The following is an 18,179-nucleotide window of genomic DNA, read 5'->3' on the forward strand; positions in this document are numbered from 1 at the left end:
GGCGGAGAACCAGCTGAGCAGCGGGGACAGCAGAGCAGCACACAGCAGGAGTTTGCCTGGGACTGGTAAGTATCCGAGTCTGTGTTTGTTTGCTTGCTGAGGAAGTATCCGAGCGTGTGTTTGCTGGGGGGGGCAGTGTGAGAGCCTGAGTGAGTGTCTGATTGGCTGCTAGCCTGCAGGGGGCGGGCAGTAGGGTGTCTGTTTGTTTGCGACAGGGAAGCCTGGCTGTTTAAAAATAGCCAGAGCTTCGCGAACCAGCTGAGCGGCGGAGAACCAGCTGAGCAGCTGGGAGTTCGCCTGGAGGGAGCCCAGTGAGGCTTACGTCTTGCAAACTGCTCTGAGGAAGCTCATAGTAGGAAGGTGATATGGAAGGGGGGGGTTCAGCTGTTGTGACCTGCACTGCATGTGCCATGTTTGTCTTTCTTCCACAGGACAGAAGCGACTTTGTCTGTACAAAGTGCAAGCTGGTCTCCATATTGGAAGAGAAGATTGAAGGTCTGGAGCAACAGATAACAACCCTGCGTTGCATACGGGAAACTGAGGATTTCCTGGACGAAACTCAGGATAGGCTTCTAGGGGCACAAAGCTCTACAGATATAGAGCAGGTTGCACAGAGGAGCCAAGAGGCTAGTGAAGAAGCTTGGCAACATGTGACCTCCAGAAGAGGTAAGCGGAATGTCCGGGTTCCAGTAACACAGACACAGGTAACTAACCGCTTTCATGTTCTCTCCACAGGTATCGTTGCGGAGAATGGACCAGATGATATGTCTGGGGCGAGAAAGCAGAAGGAGACTCTGCTGGTTGGAAGGCATGAGATGCGCTGTCCTGAGGTTGGGGGTTCCACGACCACCACCCCCAAGAGGAGAAGGCGGGTGGTGGTGGTCGGGGACTCTCTCCTCCGGGGGACTGAGTCATCTATCTGCCGCCCTGACCGGGAAAACCGAGAAGTCTGCTGCTTGCCAGGGGCTAAGATTCGTGATGTGACGGAGAGACTGCCGAGACTCATCAAGCCCTCGGATCGCTACCCCTTCCTGCTTCTCCACGTGGGCACCAATGATACTGCCAAGAATGACCTTGAGCGGATCACTGCGGACTATGTGGCTCTAGGAAGAAGAATAAAGGAGTTGGAGGCGCAAGTGGTGTTCTCGTCCATCCTCCCCGTGGAAGGAAAAGGCCTAGGTAGGGAGCGTCGAATCGTGGAAGTCAACGAATGGCTACGCAGATGGTGTCGGAGAGAAGGCTTTGGTTTCTTTGACCATGGGATGGTGTTCCATGAAGGAGGAGTGCTGGGTAGAGACGGGCTCCATCTTACGAAGAGAGGGAAGAGCATCTTTGCCAGCAGGCTGGCTAACCTAGTGAGGAGGGCTTTAAACTAGGTTCACCGGGGGAAGGAGACCAAAGCCCTGAGGTAAGTGGGAAAGCGGGATACCGGGAGGAAGCACAGGCAGGAATGTCTGTGAGGGGAGAGCTCCTGCCTCATACTGGCAATGAGGGGCGATCAACAGGTTATCTCAAGTGCTTATATACAAATGCACAAAGCCTTGGAAACAAGCAGGGAGAACTGGAGGTCCTGGTGATGTCAAGGAACTATGACGTGATCGGAATAACAGAGACTTGGTGGGATAACTCATATGACTGGAGTACTGTCATGGATGGTTATAAACTGTTCAGGAAGGACAGGCAGGGCAGAAAAGGTGGGGGAGTAGCACTGTATGTAAGGGAGCAGTATGACTGCTCAGAGCTCCGGTACGAAACTGCAGAAAAACCTGAGTGTCTCTGGATTAAGTTTAGAAGTGTGTGCAACAAGAGTGATGTAGTGGTGGGAGTCTGCTATAGACCACCGGACCAGGGGGATGAGGTGGATGAGGCTTTCTTCCGGCAGCTCACGGAAGCTACTAGATCGCATGCCCTGATTCTCATGGGTGACTTTAATTTTCCTGATATCTGCTGGGAGAGCAATACAGCGGTGCATAGACAATCCAGGAAGTTTTTGGAAAGCGTAGGGGACAATTTCCTGGCGCAAGTGCTAGAGGAGCCAACTAGGGGGGGTGCTTTTCTTGACCTGCTGCTCACAAACCGGGTAGAATTAGTGGGGGAAGCAAAAGTGGATGGGAATCTGGGAGGCAGTGACCATGAGTTGGTTGAGTTCAGGATCCTGACGCAGGGAAGAAAGGTAAGCAGCAGGATACGGACCCTGGACTTCAGGAAAGCAGACTTCGACTCCCTCAGGGAACGGATGGCCAGGATCCCCTGGGGGACTAACTTGAAGGGGAAAGGAGTCCAGGAGAGCTGGCTGTATTTCAAGGAATCCCTGTTGAGGTTACAGGGACAAACCATCCCGATGAGTCGAAAGAATAGTAAATATGGCAGGCGACCAACTTGGCTTAATGGTGAAATCCTAGCGGATCTTAAACATAAAAAAGAAGCTTACAAGAAGTGGAAGGTTGGACATATGACCAGGGAAGAGTATAAAAATATTGCTCGGGCATGTAGGAATGTTATCAGGAGGGCCAAATCGCACCTGGAGCTGCAGCTAGCCAGAGATGTCAAGAGTAACAAGAAGGGTTTCTTCAGGTATGTTGGCAACAAGAAGAAAGCCAAGGAATGTGTGGGCCCCTTACTGAATGAGGGAGGCAACCTAGTGACAGAGGATGTGGAAAAAGCTAATGTACTCAATGCTTTTTTTGCCTCTGTTTTCACTAACAAGGTCAGCTCCCAGACTGCTGCGCTGGGCATCACAAAATGCGGAAGAGATGGCCAGCCCTCTGTGGAGATAGAGGCGGTTAGGGACTATTTAGAAAAGCTGGACGTGCACAAGTCCATGGGGCCGGACGAGTTGCATCCGAGAGTGCTGAAGGAATTGGCGGCTATGATTGCAGAGCCACTGGCCATTATCTTTGAAAACTCGTGGCGAACCGGGGAAGTCCCGGATGACTGGAAAAAGGCTAATGTAGTGCCAATCTTTAAAAAAGGGAAGAAGGAAGATCCTGGGAACTACAGGCCAGTCAGCCTCACCTCAGTCCCTGGAAAAATCATGGAGCAGGTCCTCAAAGAATCAATCCTGAAGCACTTGCATGAGAGGAAAGTGATCAGGAACAGCCAGCATGGATTCACCAAGGGAAGGTCATGCCTGACTAATCTAATCGCCTTTTATGATGAGATTACTGGTTCTGTGGATGAAGGGAAAGCAGTGGATGTATTGTTTCTTGACTTTAGCAAAGCTTTTGACACGGTCTCCCATAGTATTCTTGTCAGCAAGTTAAGGAAGTATGGGCTGGATGAATGCACCATAAGGTGGGTAGAAAGCTGGCTAAATTGTCGGGCTCAACGGGTAGTGATCAATGGCTCCATGTCTAGTTGGCAGCCGGTATCAAGTGGAGTGCCCCAGGGGTCGGTCCTGGGGCCGGTTTTATTCAATATCTTCATAAATGATCTGGAGGATGGTGTGGATTGCACTCTCAGCAAATTTGCGGATGATACTAAACTGGGAGGAGTGGTAGATACGCTGGAGGGGAGGGATAGGCTACAGAAGGACCTAGACCAATTGGAAGATTGGGCCAAAAGGAATCTGATGAGGTTCAATAAGGATAAGTGCAGGGTCCTGCACTTAGGACGGAAGAACCCAATGCACAGCTACAGACTAGGGACCGAATGGCTAGGCAGCAGTTCTGCAGAAAAGGACCTAGGGGTGACAGTGGACGAGAAGCTGGATATGAGTCAGCAGTGTGCCCTTGTTGCCAAGAAGGCCAATGGCATTTTGGGATGTATAAGTAGGGGCATAGCGAGCAGATTGAGGGACGTGATCGTTCCCCTCTATTCGACATTGGTGAGGCCTCATCTGGAGTACTGTGTCCAGTTTTGGGCCCCACACTTCAAGAAGGATGTGGATAAATTGGAGAGAGTCCAGCGAAGGGCAACAAAAATGATTAGGGGACTGAAACACATGAGTTATGAGGAGAGGCTGAGGGAGCTGGGATTGTTTAGCCTGCAGAAGAGAAGAATGAGGGGGGATTTGATAGCTGCTTTCAACTACCTGAAAGGGGGTTCCAAAGAGGATGGCTCTAGACTGTTCTCAATGGTAGCAGATGACAGAACGAGGAGTAATGGTCTCAAGTTGCAGTGGGGGAGGTTTAGATTGGATATTAGGAAAAACTTTTTCACTAAGAGGGTGGTGAAACACTGGAATGCGTTACCTAGGGAGGTGGTAGAATCTCCTTCCTTAGAGGTTTTTAAGGTCAGGCTTGACAAAGCCCTGGCTGGGATGATTTAACTGGGAATTGGTCCTGCTTTGAGCAGGGGGTTGGACTAGATGACCTTCTGGGGTCCCTTCCAACCCTGATATTCTATGATTCTATGATTCTATGATTATGGAAAAGTAGCCCTTTTGGCTGATGTATTCTGTCGCAATATGGTCTAGGGCCAAATATGGGTTATGCATTCCATCTATTGCCCCACCATAGTTCAGGAATTCCATTGCTGCAAAACCATTAGTTATTTCCTGCACATTACCCAGAGTCACAATCCTTCATAGCAAGAGATAATTAATGGCCCTGCACACTTGCATCACTGCAACCCCCACGGTGGACTTTCCAACTCCAAACTGATTCTTGACTGACGGTTAGCAGTCTGGATTTGCCAGCTTCCACACAGCAATCACCACTCACTTTTTCACAGTGAGGGCAGTTCTCATTCTGATGTCCTTGCACCTCAGGGCAATGGCAAGCTCCGCACCCAGTTCTAGGAAGATGGTTTTGCACTTCTGAAAGTTCTGCAACCACTATTCATCATTCCATATATGCATCACAATGCAATCCCATCACTCAGTGCTTGTTTCTAGAGCCCAGTACCAACCATCCACCATGTGCAGCTGCTCCATGAATGCCAGCAGCAATCTTGAATTGTTTCTTTCCATTGCACACAGCAGGGCAAGCACCATAAATTCAGTTTGTTTCCCAGCTCATGAAATACTGCAGGATCAGCTGTTTTGTGTTCATAAGGCTCATCCATAGACTGGTCAGCAGTTCAGGATCCCTGCTTTGAGGCAGAGATGGTGATTGCAAAGTTTAGAAGGGCAGTTAAAAAACAGCACAAAATGAAGTCAGAAACCCATGGAATGATGGGACAGAAAGAACTGCATCATGGGATGGTGAGCACACCCCTGTGATCCATTCCCAGATCTCCCAGCAGCAGAGGGTGGGGAGATGCACAGTGGGCTAGTTACCCATGATGCAATGCTCTCTCTGTGGATGCAAAAGTACTGACTGTGGACGTGCTTTGCTGATACAAGGAGCATTGTGTGGACATGCATAAGTGATGTAATTAAAGTGGTATATGGTCATAGCAGTCTCTGGCTCCAACCCTTAGGCAGGGTAGAGCCATAAATAGTTCAGGGGCCCAGGCCCTCAGCAAACAGTCTAGGGGGCTCAGGCAGGGGTTGAGCACCCAGCAAACAGTCTAGCATCCCAGCTCAGTAGGCAGTAGATTCACACAGGCCTCCTGGCTAAAGGTGGGGAGGCTGCCACCCCAGGGGTGGGGTGAAAGGGGATAGGGGGATACAGGCCTACCCAATTCCACCACATTCCAGCCCAGGGCCCTAACAGTGGCAAAGTGGTCTGCCACTGGGTCAGCAGGGATCCAACCACAACACACTGACCCGAACTCAGGCAGCAACTCAGCCAGACTGTAGTCAGCTGTCCCTGGGCCACTTGCTACCGTTCCCTGGGGTTGTACCTGGATCTCAGGCTTGTCCTCCATCTCCCCTGGGTACACTGCAAGTGGTAATCCCAGCCGCTCTTCAGTATCAGGTTGCTCAGACAGTTCAGACAAGTCCTCAGGACAGCAGAAGTCCTCACTAGGCTTCAGCTCCAGCAGGAGGATGAAGGTATCTACCTCCCTTGGCAACTTCAGCCCAACTGAGCTACAGGGCCTGCCCTTTATAATTTCTGTTCCTGTCCCACCCCCTCTGCTTCCAGGCATGGCTTTCCTGGTTCCCTCATCAGGGGGCATCTGGCCCTCCCTCGCTGTCAATCTCCGAGGGAGGCTATGCCCCTTTGCTACACAAGGCCTAAGGCTTCATTAAAACCTGTATTTCCTAAACATCTCTTCTCTTTCCCAATTTCCTAACCAAGTTCCTAACCTTCCAAATTAATGCAATTAACACCACTAGTAGTATGGCTTACACAGTTACAAAGCCCATTGATATTATACGTATCTGTGGATGTTCCCCAATACTGCATGCTAATTCCTGCCATGGGACATTTCCCAGTGTACCTATGTTGCTTTGTATATTTCAACTCTCCTGTCTTAAGGTCAGCAAATGTTCTGGATGTCTGCTCATTAAGGCCTGCACATTTAAATGTAATGGTTGTATGACTCAGCTTAGCTATACCACACAGTCTAGGGCAGCACCAAACATAGGGGCATCAGCTGATATATTGTGGCTCTCATGCTTGGGAACTTGAAATATTACTTTATCCCCTATTTGGGTAATCTTTCTTGGAACCAAGCAGAACACTGGCCAGTTATAATAACATGTCTGTGTTCCATATTAGAAGCATCTGATCCATAAGGTTACACAATATTTGTCTTCTCCAACCTTTGCAACCTTGGCTTGACTGTAGCCTGATTGCCTCAGCTGTATGGTGCAATTTCAGGTTTCTTCATCCAAGGTGAACCCACATGCGAGCAATTCACTCTGCACTATATCACAATGACATAATCAGGTACCATGCCTCTTGGAACAACGTGAGATATCTGGAGCTTTCCAGACTCCCCCACCCTCCTTACCAGTATCTGAGGATGAGTGACATATTCCTCTAAGATATAACCTGCCACGGTAGGTTCCAATGTACCTATGTACTGGACACTAATCACTCTTAATGCCTCACTTAGTCCTAACAGCAAGGAGCACTTTTGGCACCTTAGAGAATAACACATTTATTTGGGCATAAACTTTCATGGGCTAAAACTCACTTCATCAGATGCATGTAGTAGGAAATACAGTAAGCAGGTATAAATACAGAGTTCATGAAAAGATGGGAGTTGCCTTACCAAGTGGGGGGGTCAGTGTTAACAAGACACTTCAATTAAAGTGGAAGTGGGCTATTCTCAACAGTAGAATACCAAGGGAGGAAAAATCACTTTTGTAGTGTTAATCAGGGTGGCCCATTTCAAAGAGTTGACAAGAAGGTGTGAGTAACAGTAGGGGGAAATTAGTAAGGGGAAATTAGTTTTTGTAGTGACCCATCCAATGATGTGGTCTGGATGAAAGCTAGAGGCATGTAGGTAATGTAGGCATGTAGGTAAGTATAGCAGTCAATAGGTTCCCAGTATAGGGTGGTGTTTATGTGACCATCGCTTGTTTGCACTGTAGTGTTCAGGAAGTGGATCTCTTGTGTGGACTGGACCAGGTTGAAGTTGATGGTGGGGTGGAAATTGTTGAAATCCTAGTGGAATTCCTCAAGGACCTCTTTCCCGTGGGTCCAGATGATGAAAATGTCATCAATGTAGTGCAAGTAGAGTAGGGGCATTAGGGGACGAGAGCTGAGGAAGCGTTTTTCTAAGTCAGCCATAAAATTGTTGGCATACTGTGGGGCCATGTGGGGTCAAAGTCATTATCTTCAGCCTCCAACTAAAACGTCTCCAGCGCATCATCAAGGATCTACAACCTAGCCTTGGCTGCCGGTGGGTTCTGAGTACCTGCTAATTTTTCTCCATGGGTGCTCCAGCCGTGGAGCATCCATGGAGTGGGCATCTGTGTGTGGGAGACCACAGCTCAAGTCCCTGAACTGAATCAGCCAGCACAGACTTGGTCCTCAGGCTCCTACCCACTAGGTTATAGAATCTATCTTTGTTTCTGGCTCAATTCATATTTATACAACGTGAAACAGCTTCAACAGGAATGACTGGCAGTGTCTGAAGCCAGTATTCTAGCCGCCTAGTTGGATTGTATTAAGCAAGTGGCTGGAGGTAACCTTGGGGCTCATAGTTGAACTCACAGTTTTTGTGTCTGGCCACTTGGAGCTTCACAGCAGCAGTGGGGCTAATCCTCAGATGTAGAGCAGGGTGAGAATTTCTTGATGAAAGGCTTTTTCAAAGGAAAATGCTGATTTGTGGAAACCAAAATTGTTCATGGGAAAAGAAAGGTTGTGACAAATTTCCAGCTTCAACAAAAAAATTAAAAAATATTGTCAAAATTATCAAAAGATCCTCCTCCACTTTCTAAACACATTTTCAAAACACAGAAGTTGTAGTTTTTTGAAGTTGATACAACTTTGTTTTGAAATTTAAGCTACTTTATAGTAAAAAAAAAATTGTTTACATTCAATTTCCTGTTTTACAATGAAGCCCATCATAGAGGTGTCTAAACTCCAGAATCCTTTGCTTCTCTGGTTGGCCTGAAATCCGTTCCAGACATAATCAAGGGATCTTCAGAAGGCTGATAAATGCCTTACCATAGGATTAACCTTTATACTAGGCTCTTCTTATACAAAGAACCTCTTGGAAACGTCTGATCAGGTTATGATCTAATAAGGCTATCCTTAATGCCTATCGGACCTGCAACAACACTTATTGGGAGTCTTTCTGTCATGTTCATTGACTTCACTGGGTTTTGAATCAGATTCATGAAAGAGGAACCATTTTATCTTCTACTGAAATGCAGCTACTTCTGGGGTGGAAGGTGATAGTTGTGCAGCGTTAACATGAGCTGCTGAAAAACTGTTGAGGACAGGTATTTAAGAAAGCATCCTATATTCAAAGTGGGGTTGGGTAGGCATATTGTAGCTTCTTACATTGGCATCTGGTCAGGAAACTGGGACTAGGATTTTTGAGCACCAGAGTGGCAGGGCTGAATTAATGCAGGAGCTTTAGGGGCTGCAGCCCAAGGCCTCAGGCTAAGGGGGGACCCTGCAGGCTTGCTGCGGCCCGCTACTTCTTTTCATCCAGCCCATGGCAAGTCTCTGTGCTGCGGGCCAAACACCAGTCCCTGAGCCTTGGCGCCCCCCGCCCCGGGGCTGGAGCCGCAAGCGCTGGCTCGCCGATGTGCCCCTGCAGTCCCTAGGCGAGGAGAGTTCAGGGAATTTCTGCGCGCTGCCCCCAGCACCGGCTCCGCAGCTCCCCTTGGTCAGATACCCTGTGGCACTTGTGGGCACAGGCAGCGTGGACCGCGCAGAGCAGCCTGGCCCCTCTGCCTAGGGCCGGACATGCTGGCCACCTTGGGGAGCAGAGCAGCGTGGAGCCAGGGGAGGCAGGGATCCTGCCTTAGCCCTGTTGCGCCGTCGACCAGGAGCCATCCAAGGTAAGTGCTTCCCGGCTGAAGCCTACACCCCGCACTCCCACCTGCACCTCAATCCCCTGTACCAGCCTTGAGCCCCCTCCTGCACCCAAACTCCCACCCAGAGCCCACACCCCAAACCTCCTGCTGCACCCCAACCCCCTGTCCCATTCCTGGCCCCACCCCAGAGCCCACCCACCCAGCTGGAGCTGCACCCCGTTCATCACCCCAGTCCACTGCCCCAGCCCTGAGCCCACTCCAAACCCACAGGGGCCCCACAAAATCTAATAGCCCTGGGCCCACAGGAGAGTTAATCCGGCCCTGCAGGGTGGTCAGCAGCATTGTTTTCCATCTCTTCCAAAAAGCTGCATGTCCAGCAGCACCCTGCTGGGACATTGATTCCAAACTGACTCAAACAGAAGTGCTTCCTACTAAAACATCCACAGTACTCCAACAGCACATTGTTTTCTTTAGAGGTCACTTATCGAAGCACCAACCAATCCTGACGCTGCTAATCTTGTGAAATATTACAACACCACACTATTCTATGAATGCAGATAACCTGTAATGGCTTTTCCAGTGCTAAATATATGCACTCCTCTCTGGGGTTGTTCATTAATAAAGATAATCTGTGTGCATCTGCTACTAACTCACCCTGACTTGCCCATGCTCTCTTTATATAACTCTGCCTGTTTCTACCCTGTATTACTGCAAATTGCTGATAGTTCGTTAGAAGAGAGAGTTGGGGAGGAGGTGGGAAAGGAGGCAAGATAAAGCATGTGCTCAGAGAAGGAAGAAGGCTAATTTGGTGTTATGGATTGGGAGCCAATACTGGATAAATAAACGTCCCTGAGTAGAGTGTGCTTGTAAGTATTGCTTTATTATTCCACCTGAAAGTGAATTACGACCAGCATTATCTTACTAGCAGCAGAAAAATGTGCAGATTCATAGATTTTAAGGTCAGAAAGGACCATTATGTCCATCTAGTCTGACCTCCTGTATAACACATGCCCTAGAATGTCACCAAGTGGTTCCTCCATCAAACCCATAACATGTGACTGAGCCAGAGCATGTTTCTTGGAAAGGCATCCATATGCATTAGAGCCAGATGGCTAACAGGAAATCGTTTTTCTGTAATGATGTGGAGTTAAGGGACATGGAGAAGAGGAAAACCTCTAATTGGGCTGAGACTAAAATTAGAGCAGAGAGGCCAGGATAATCAGAGCTCGGGCCCAAGAGTGGCAAGCAGGCGACCTGCTGTTTTCTATTCCTGGCTTTCTGACCACGAGCAAGTCTCTTCACCTCTGTGTGCCTCTGTTTTCCCAACTATAAAAGAGAGATAATCAAGGTTTCATTTATTATCCCCATTTTACAGGGTGGGAGAGTGAGACACACTTGAGGCCTGTCTATGCTACAGGACTGTAGTGCATTTGTAAGCTGCTGACCCCCACATGTTGTTCAGATCCTACAGATAAAACAGCTCCTAAGCATGTGTTTGTTCTGTGCTTATCCCCTATATAACACCAGGGTTGGATGGCCTTTTCCTGCTGTGCTGTAGGGAGCAGGTACTTGGTACTAGGGGTCTGAAGAGGCTCTTAAGAACAAATTTTTTAAAATCATTTTTATTAGTAAACTGAAAGAAAATATAAAATCACTGCTGATAAAATTTGTGTGTGACAAAATACTGGCCAAGTAGTAAATAATGATGAGGACTGGGCAGTCATACAGAGCAATCTGGATCACTAGGTAAGCTGGCCCCATTCAAACAAAACAGGTTTTAACAGAGCCAAATGCAATGTCTTATACCTAGCAACAAAGCATGCCACACCTACAAAAGGGGGAACTGTATCCAGGAAAGCAGTGACTCTGAAAAAGATTTAGGGGCCATACTGGGCAAGCCGCTCAACATGAGCTCCCAGTGCGATGCTGTGGTGAGCAGGTAAAAGCCATCATTAGACATATGAGCAGAGTAGTGAGTAGCATAAGGAGGTGACACAACATCAGTGAGACTGAGACTGGAATACTGCAGCCAGTTTTGGTGTCCACATTTTAAAAAGATGTTGAAAAATTGGAGATGGTGCAGCAAAGAACCATAAAATATTTTGAGGGCTGGAGAAAAACGCCTTCTTCTGAGCTATTGAAAGATCTCAATCTACAAAAAAGAAGGTCGAGACATGGCTTCATTGAACTGTCTAAGTGCCTTCATGGAGAGAAAATGTTGGGTATTAAAGGGCTCTTTAATCTTGCAGAGAAAGGCCTAACAAGGCCCAGTGGCTGGAAGGTGAAACCAGACAAATATTCATATTTCATGTTTTGCCAGAAGCAGGGAATGGGCAACAGGGGATGGGTCACTTGATGGTTACCTGGTCTGTTCCTTCCCTCTGAAGCACCTGGCATTGGCCACTGTTGGAAGACAGGATACTGGGTTAGATGGACCTTTGGTCTGACCCAGTATGGGTGTTCTTATGTTCTTATATTCTTATATTAGAAATAAGGTATAAATATTTAACAGCAAGGATGATACACCATTGGAACAAACTACCAAAGAAAGTGGTGGATTCTCCATCTCCTGATGTCTTCTAATGAAGACTAGATGCCTTTCTGGTACATGTTTTGTTCAAAACCTAGCTATTTTGTGATGTACAGGGAGGGCTGGGATATGCAGGAAGTCAGATTAGATGCTCTAATGTTCCCTCCTGGCCATACAGTCTACTAATTTATGAAAAACTGAGTGTGGCATGGGGAGCAGCCTCTGATGCTTTACTGTGTAGCCAGATTGATCTCCAGACTCAATAGTAATTGAGGGGAGTGATCCAGGGGAAGTAACTCAAACATTCAAAGAGGCTGGCCAGGAGCAGGACACCAGCCTTGCTGGGAAGGGCTGGGTGTGGCAGTGACATCACAAAGGCCTTTTGCAGGACCTCAGCCTATTGGACAAAGGTGGTGCGGAGGCGGTGACCTCACAGAGAGACCCTGACATTAGCCAGGCAGGACTGAGGTGCAGGACAGGGGCAACCTCAGAGACTCCTGTGGCTTTGCTGCAGCAAATCTCCTTCTCAAGGTCTCTCTTGAGGACTGAGAGAGAATTAGGATTCATTTACTAGAGCGTGAGGAGGGACCTCTTCAGAGTTTTCTCCTTTCCTACTACTCATTTTGTAGTCCCTGTTCAGAAGGTAAGAGCTTCAGAGAGATTTGGAATCTGTTCAGTCTGATCTACCTGGTGCCGGCTGAATTCTAGGCATAGAAATCACTGTGTTAAAGTGGCAGAATCTGATTTCCTGCCAAGGACTTTGTCCCGTAGAATCATTAGGGACCTAGGGGTTTATCCCCTTAGGTTTCCCTTTTCCTTTTTCCCTCCCTCTTTCTCTTCTTTTCTTGCTTCTTTTTTCCCTTTTCCCTGCTTCCCTCCCTCCATCAAGGAGGTGTGTGTGTGTGTGGGGGGGGTTTGCTCTCATTGTGGGAGGTCCTGACAAAGAGGTGGGGCTGTACTAATGCTCTGAGAGTGATACCCTCTGGTGGTGACTTGGGCCATCCTTTTGGGGCATCCGATGACACCCCTTAGTCTTCCAGCTCTCAGAGTCTCAATGCTGATTGGCTGAGCAGGGGGCTATTGACATGGAGGACTCAAGTCCTTTTGTTCTCTTTTATAACCAAGCAAATAAGTCATAATAACCAATCATGTATTTGATTAATCTTGCTGCTTCTCTCCAATAATTGTCTCTGAGCAGTTCATGATTCTCTCTAATGTTCTACTTCTTCTAAAATACTCGCTGAATAACGACTATGAACAATTATTGGTCTGTAGCTCATTTGAGAGCACTTTATTCTGATCAGTTGGTGTATCCAAAGGGGCTGGCAAGGGGCAGGACATCAGCCTTGCAGGGGAGCGGTGGGTGTGGCAGTGACCAAAGGCCTTTTGCAGGACCTCAGCCTATTGGACAAAGGTGGTGGGGAGCAGTGACCTCATAGAGAGACCCTGACATCAGCCAGGCAGGGCAGGGGCAACCTCAGAGACTCCTATGGCTTTGCTGCAGCAAGTCTCCTTCTCAAGGTCTCTCTTGAGGACTGAGAGAGAATTAGGATTCATGTATATGAGCTTGAGGAGGAACCTCTTCGGAGTTTTCTCCTTTCCTACTACTCCTTTTGCTAGAAAACAAACATCCCTTTTTAGAAGGTTAAGCCTCAGAAGTTTGGAACCTGTTCAGTCTGATCCACCTGGTGCTGGCTGAATTCTAGGCATAAGAATCACTAGGTTAAGGTGGCAGAAATTGATTTTGTACCTAGGACTTTGTCCCGTAGAATCACTGGGGACATGGGGGTTTATCCCCTTAGGTTTCCCTTTTCTTGTTTCCCTCCCTCCTTTCCCTTCTTCTCTTTCTTCTTTTTTTCCCTTTTCTATGCTTCCCTCCCTCCACCAAGGAGGTGTGGGGGGGAGAGGGGTAGGGTGGCGCATTTGCTCTCATTGTGGGAGGCCCTGACAAACCGGTGGGGCTGGACTAGTGCTCTGAGAGTGATCCCCTCAAGTGGTGACCTGGGACATCCTCTGGGACATCTACTGAGACCCTTCAGCCTCCCACCTCTCAGAGTCTGAATGCTGATTGGCCAAGGAGGCAGCTATTGACAGGGAGGAGAAGATTCCCCAGTTTCCCTAAATGACCAGTGAATCTCCCTTCCTTTGCAGACTCTGCACAAGGTCTTGGCAGACCTCCTGGATGCCATGCTGGAGAACCTGCTGGTAGTGTTCCCAGACACAACCTGCAATACATCTTGGAGGTGAGCACAATAAGGAGGGTCAGGAGACAATTTTACCTTAGTGCTGGGGAGTACTGGCAAGGGGAGACTGGAAGTTCCATTTTCCTCCTAGCCTGCACCCCAGTGGTCCATCTTTGGTCAGGCAGTCCGTGCAATGCTATGTTGAGTGCTTCCTTCTTCAGGGACAGGGGAAGGAATTGGAACTTCAAGCAAAGGCTCTGTCTAGTTCCATTGATCAGTAACCACAGGGCCCCTGGCTGGCTTGGGGAGTGAAAGCCTCAACCTCCCCCGCACACACAGTGAGATCCAAGAGATGGTCTTCACAGAAGAGTCACAGGCTCCTTCCGAGAGAACCAGGGGGGGGCCAGGGAATCAGCTCTCCTCTCCTACAGGCAGTGAGATTTGGGGGAGGAGGGTTTGTCCTCAAAGTCACCCCCTTCATCTGTCCAAGGACTTTAGAGCCAGAGAGGGGCAAGGGGGTCTATCTCCATCCTGATGAGCTGTTCATGAATCAGGACTACAGAGAGTATGGGACCAGCCCCAACACCAAAAGTTTTCCCAATCTAGAGAGACAAAGACAAGTTGTGACCTGCAAGATAAATGCATCGTCCTGGGTGCAACAATCCCCTTCTAAAGCTCTATGATCAATTAATCAGATATTCTGCCCTGAGCACAATGTCTCAGCCCCATGGGGATGGGGAGGGACTCATTTGCACAGCATATCCACCTGCCCCTGTCCATTTGCACAGCATGATCCTACCTCCTTCGTCCACAGCATGTCAACTTCTTCATCAGGTCCAGAGTGTCCTAGGAGAGAACCATTGCCATAAAGAACAGCACAGCCCTGCTCTGATTCACCATCACCCTCCGAGAATTTAATGTGAGTGACCTCTGACACGAGCTTCCTGACTCCAGGCATAGGTGAGCTGGCTCTGATATGCTACAGGATCTGCTGCCACAAGGGCTGTGGGTTGGGAGTGTTCCCCTTGGGAAGGCAGAATCAGAGCAGGGAATGAGATTGAACTTGACTTAAACTTTCTTCTCCTGGTTCAGTGGTGACCCTGGGCCTTTAAGGGGACTATGCTCCAGCCCCTGCTCCAGCCAGGTTCATGCCTAGCCTTGGGCCCCTTCTTGTCATCCTGGAGCAGCTGGGGGTGCAAATCATCATGGAGGGCCCTGCCCACATCCCTTTGCTCCTGGATCCCTTTGGGGGCAGAAGGAACTAAGGGGCTAGCTCTAGCTCCTCTCCCACAGTGTCTCCTGCAGAGGGACTTGGGGGAGAGACTGCTGGCCCAGGGGAGACTGGGAGCTGATGGTAAAATGCTGATGGAGCCCCCTCTCATTCCCTTCCATTAGAACTCAACACAGTCCCCCAAAATAGAGAACCTTGTAACTCAGCTGGGTTTGTACATCAGTGACCCAGCCAAGGACATCAGCCGGCAGGCCCCGGAGGGTATTTACCAGGTCTGGGAACTCCTGCTACACCAGAGAGATAAATAAACCCATCTGGAAATGGGACTCAATAGAAGAGAGACATTGACAGAGAAGCTGGGCAATGGAACCCCTGAAGAAATGAGCCTCCCTCCCATCTGAGACTGACCCCCCTGGGTAATGGAACCCCTGCTGAAACCCACCGAATCCTCTGAGATTGACCCCAGCTGGATGATGAATCTGTCTCTCTCTTTCTCCCCCTAACCCAATTTAGGATCAACCCCCCTCCCCAGGCACCTAGGATACTCCACCCACTGAAGGGAGCCCTGCGATTCTGTTGGGCCAGGGATGCAGCGAGGACTCCTCCCACTGTGTAGCCACCAATGGAAATGGAGGAATACAGGCACCGAAACCAGAAAGAGAAATCTGAGAAAGAAAAGCTGCCAACGAACATCTGTCATAGGAAGACTGAGGGAATGGAGACAGGAGCTCACCCTACCATGGGGTGGGGAGTGTTCGGCACTGGCGGTCACTAGAGAGAAAGACAAGAGTCCATCCCAGGGTTGCAGTTGCCATTAATCCCCCTTGGTTCCTGGGGGCATCCAAGTCTCTGACAGGTTCTCGTTCTCTTGAGACAGGAGGACATCACAGCCAAGGTGATACACCAGCTCCACACCATCTGATCCTTTCACCAGGTGGCCAAGGCTTTGCAGGGGCTACAACTTTTAGGATGCCTCCGATGGTGTGTATAACCCCACACTATACCAGGAGGGGCCAGAGAGCAGTGCTGGGCTGCTGTGATCCTGCCCCATCGCACCTGCAGAACCTGCTCAAGCTGGAGGAAATGTTTAAAATGGAGCCTGTCATGGGGTGTATGCACCCCCACGCTAGCCCAGTGACCAAAGGGTTAATACAGGCACGGCCAGCCACTACTGGTTGGCAGGCTAACAGCAGGTGGAAGGACAAAAGGGCTGAGAAGCAGATGAGTGAGCAGGCAGGAGAAAGGAACTCCGGTCAGCAGACTGCTAGAGTGCTGTCCAGGGACAACACCCCAGAAAGGGGTGAACAGGCCAACAGACTGAAGAGCCTACAGAGGCCTGAGGGAAGATAGGAAAGAGCTCACCCTGACTCTCCTTGTCTAGCTTGAGTGTCCTGAGCTGGAACCCGGTGGAGAGAGCAGGCCTGGGTTCCCCTACCAACTCCCCTAGTGGACCAGAGAACGGAAAGGCTGTCCAGATTACTGGACACCAGGAGTGGACTGACAGCCCCACTGAGCTGAATAAGCCGGAGCCATGCCTCTCCCCCTCTCCCATTTGGCTAGGGGAGGAACATTTGCACTGATGCACCACCTCACAGAGCTATACAGCTCAGAAGGGGAGAGACAGTGGAGAACAAGAGACTTATTTGGGGAGATCCTGAATAAGGGTGCAGCAGGAGTCCAGGCTGCAGAAGAGATTCTGCTAGCAGTAGCTACCCCAGGCCTGAGAGGAGGGGCTAGCCTTTCCCTAAGACTGCAAAACCCTTTGATCTAACTTCTCGAGGATCATGGGTGACGCATTTGACCATATGCCCAGTGGAGAGGGAGGGGCCAGGCTCCTATACTAACCACCCATTTCATGGAATGGATATAGACCCCTTTTCCTTCCCATGGAGGGGAGAAGAGGATGGAGAGAGACATTATAAGCCCTGAGCCAAAGGTGTATCACTCACAGGCATCCAGAGGTGTGTTGAAGACCCTTTCTTTTACGAGGATGTTGGACTGTATACATTTTGCTGGACTTTGTTAACCCGGAACTCAATTGGTGAACCAGCCAGAAGGCCAAGGCCACAGATCCCCCATCACTGAGCCTGGTTGATCCCACACCTACTATTATCCCCATTTGAGCTACTATATGGGAAGTAGCCCCACAGGATCCTAGATCTGCTCCACAAGACATGGGAGGAACCAGATCCAGGAACAACCAACATGGTATAATACGTGTTCTGTCTGAGAGAAAACTTGGAGACACTGTGGGCTTTCTTGAGAGAGAACCTGCTGTAATCTCAGTAGAACCAGGAATGGACCTACAATAATGGGGCCAGGCCGTGAAAATTTAAGCTCAGTGGTAGGGTTTGTTGTTGCTGCCAACCTTGAAGTCAAAACTGCTGGCTAAGTGGCAAGTGTGATAGGTTCCTCCCAGGGTGCCACCTGGAACTGGGGCCCCGTGACCCACCAGCCTGGGCTCCCTTTACACTATACTGCTGTGACCTGCACTTTACACTATACTGCCAAGCCCTCTCCCAGGCTCGAGGGTGATCCTGTAGAGTCATAGCAGCCATGAGTCAGAGGCTGTTTGTATCTTCTTCAGGAAGGTTCCCTGGTTGAAGATAAGCTCCTTCTAAGGCCTATTGTTTTCTCCTAATGGTTCATTAACCTGAATGGGCTGTTCCCAGCCAGCCATGTAGACAAAGATTTTTGCCTAGTGGGCATTCCCCAGGTGTAAACACAGTTGTAATACAGATATATAGTCAATATTCCTAACTTCAAATACAAAAAATCATACATGCATACAAATAAGATAATCATATTCAGTAAATCATAATCTTTTCAATGCCACCTCACATGACTTATCTTGCATAAAATACATTATAATTATGCCATAATCATATAATAAGAATATCACTATGAAGAATATGGGGTGCAGTGTCATAGCAAGGATCATTCAAGGTCATAAAAAGGGCA

General features: G+C 49.0%; 1 protein-coding gene across 3 annotated transcripts in view; it reads left to right on the plus strand.

Moving 5' to 3' along the window:
• Positions 1-611: 611 nt before the first annotated feature.
• Positions 612-18,179, plus strand: part of CKAP2 (cytoskeleton associated protein 2) — a 42,393-nt gene continuing 24,825 nt past the window's right edge. The window contains exons 1-4 of one of the 3 annotated variants that reach the window (XM_078852792.1): positions 612-666; positions 13,956-14,047; positions 14,802-14,906; positions 15,732-17,426. In XM_078852792.1, the coding sequence (XP_078708918.1) occupies positions 17,393-17,426 (34 nt within the window). In that variant the 5' untranslated portion in view covers positions 612-666; positions 13,956-14,047; positions 14,802-14,906; positions 15,732-17,392. Of the gene's footprint in view, positions 667-5,529; positions 14,048-14,801; positions 14,907-15,731; positions 17,427-18,179 lie in introns of those variants that run through there. The other 2 variants (XM_078852794.1, XM_078852791.1) reach the window with 2 other exon arrangements.

This window comes from Lepidochelys kempii, chromosome 1, assembly GCF_965140285.1.
Source record: "Lepidochelys kempii isolate rLepKem1 chromosome 1, rLepKem1.hap1, whole genome shotgun sequence".
Lineage (NCBI taxonomy): Eukaryota > Metazoa > Chordata > Testudines > Cheloniidae > Lepidochelys > Lepidochelys kempii.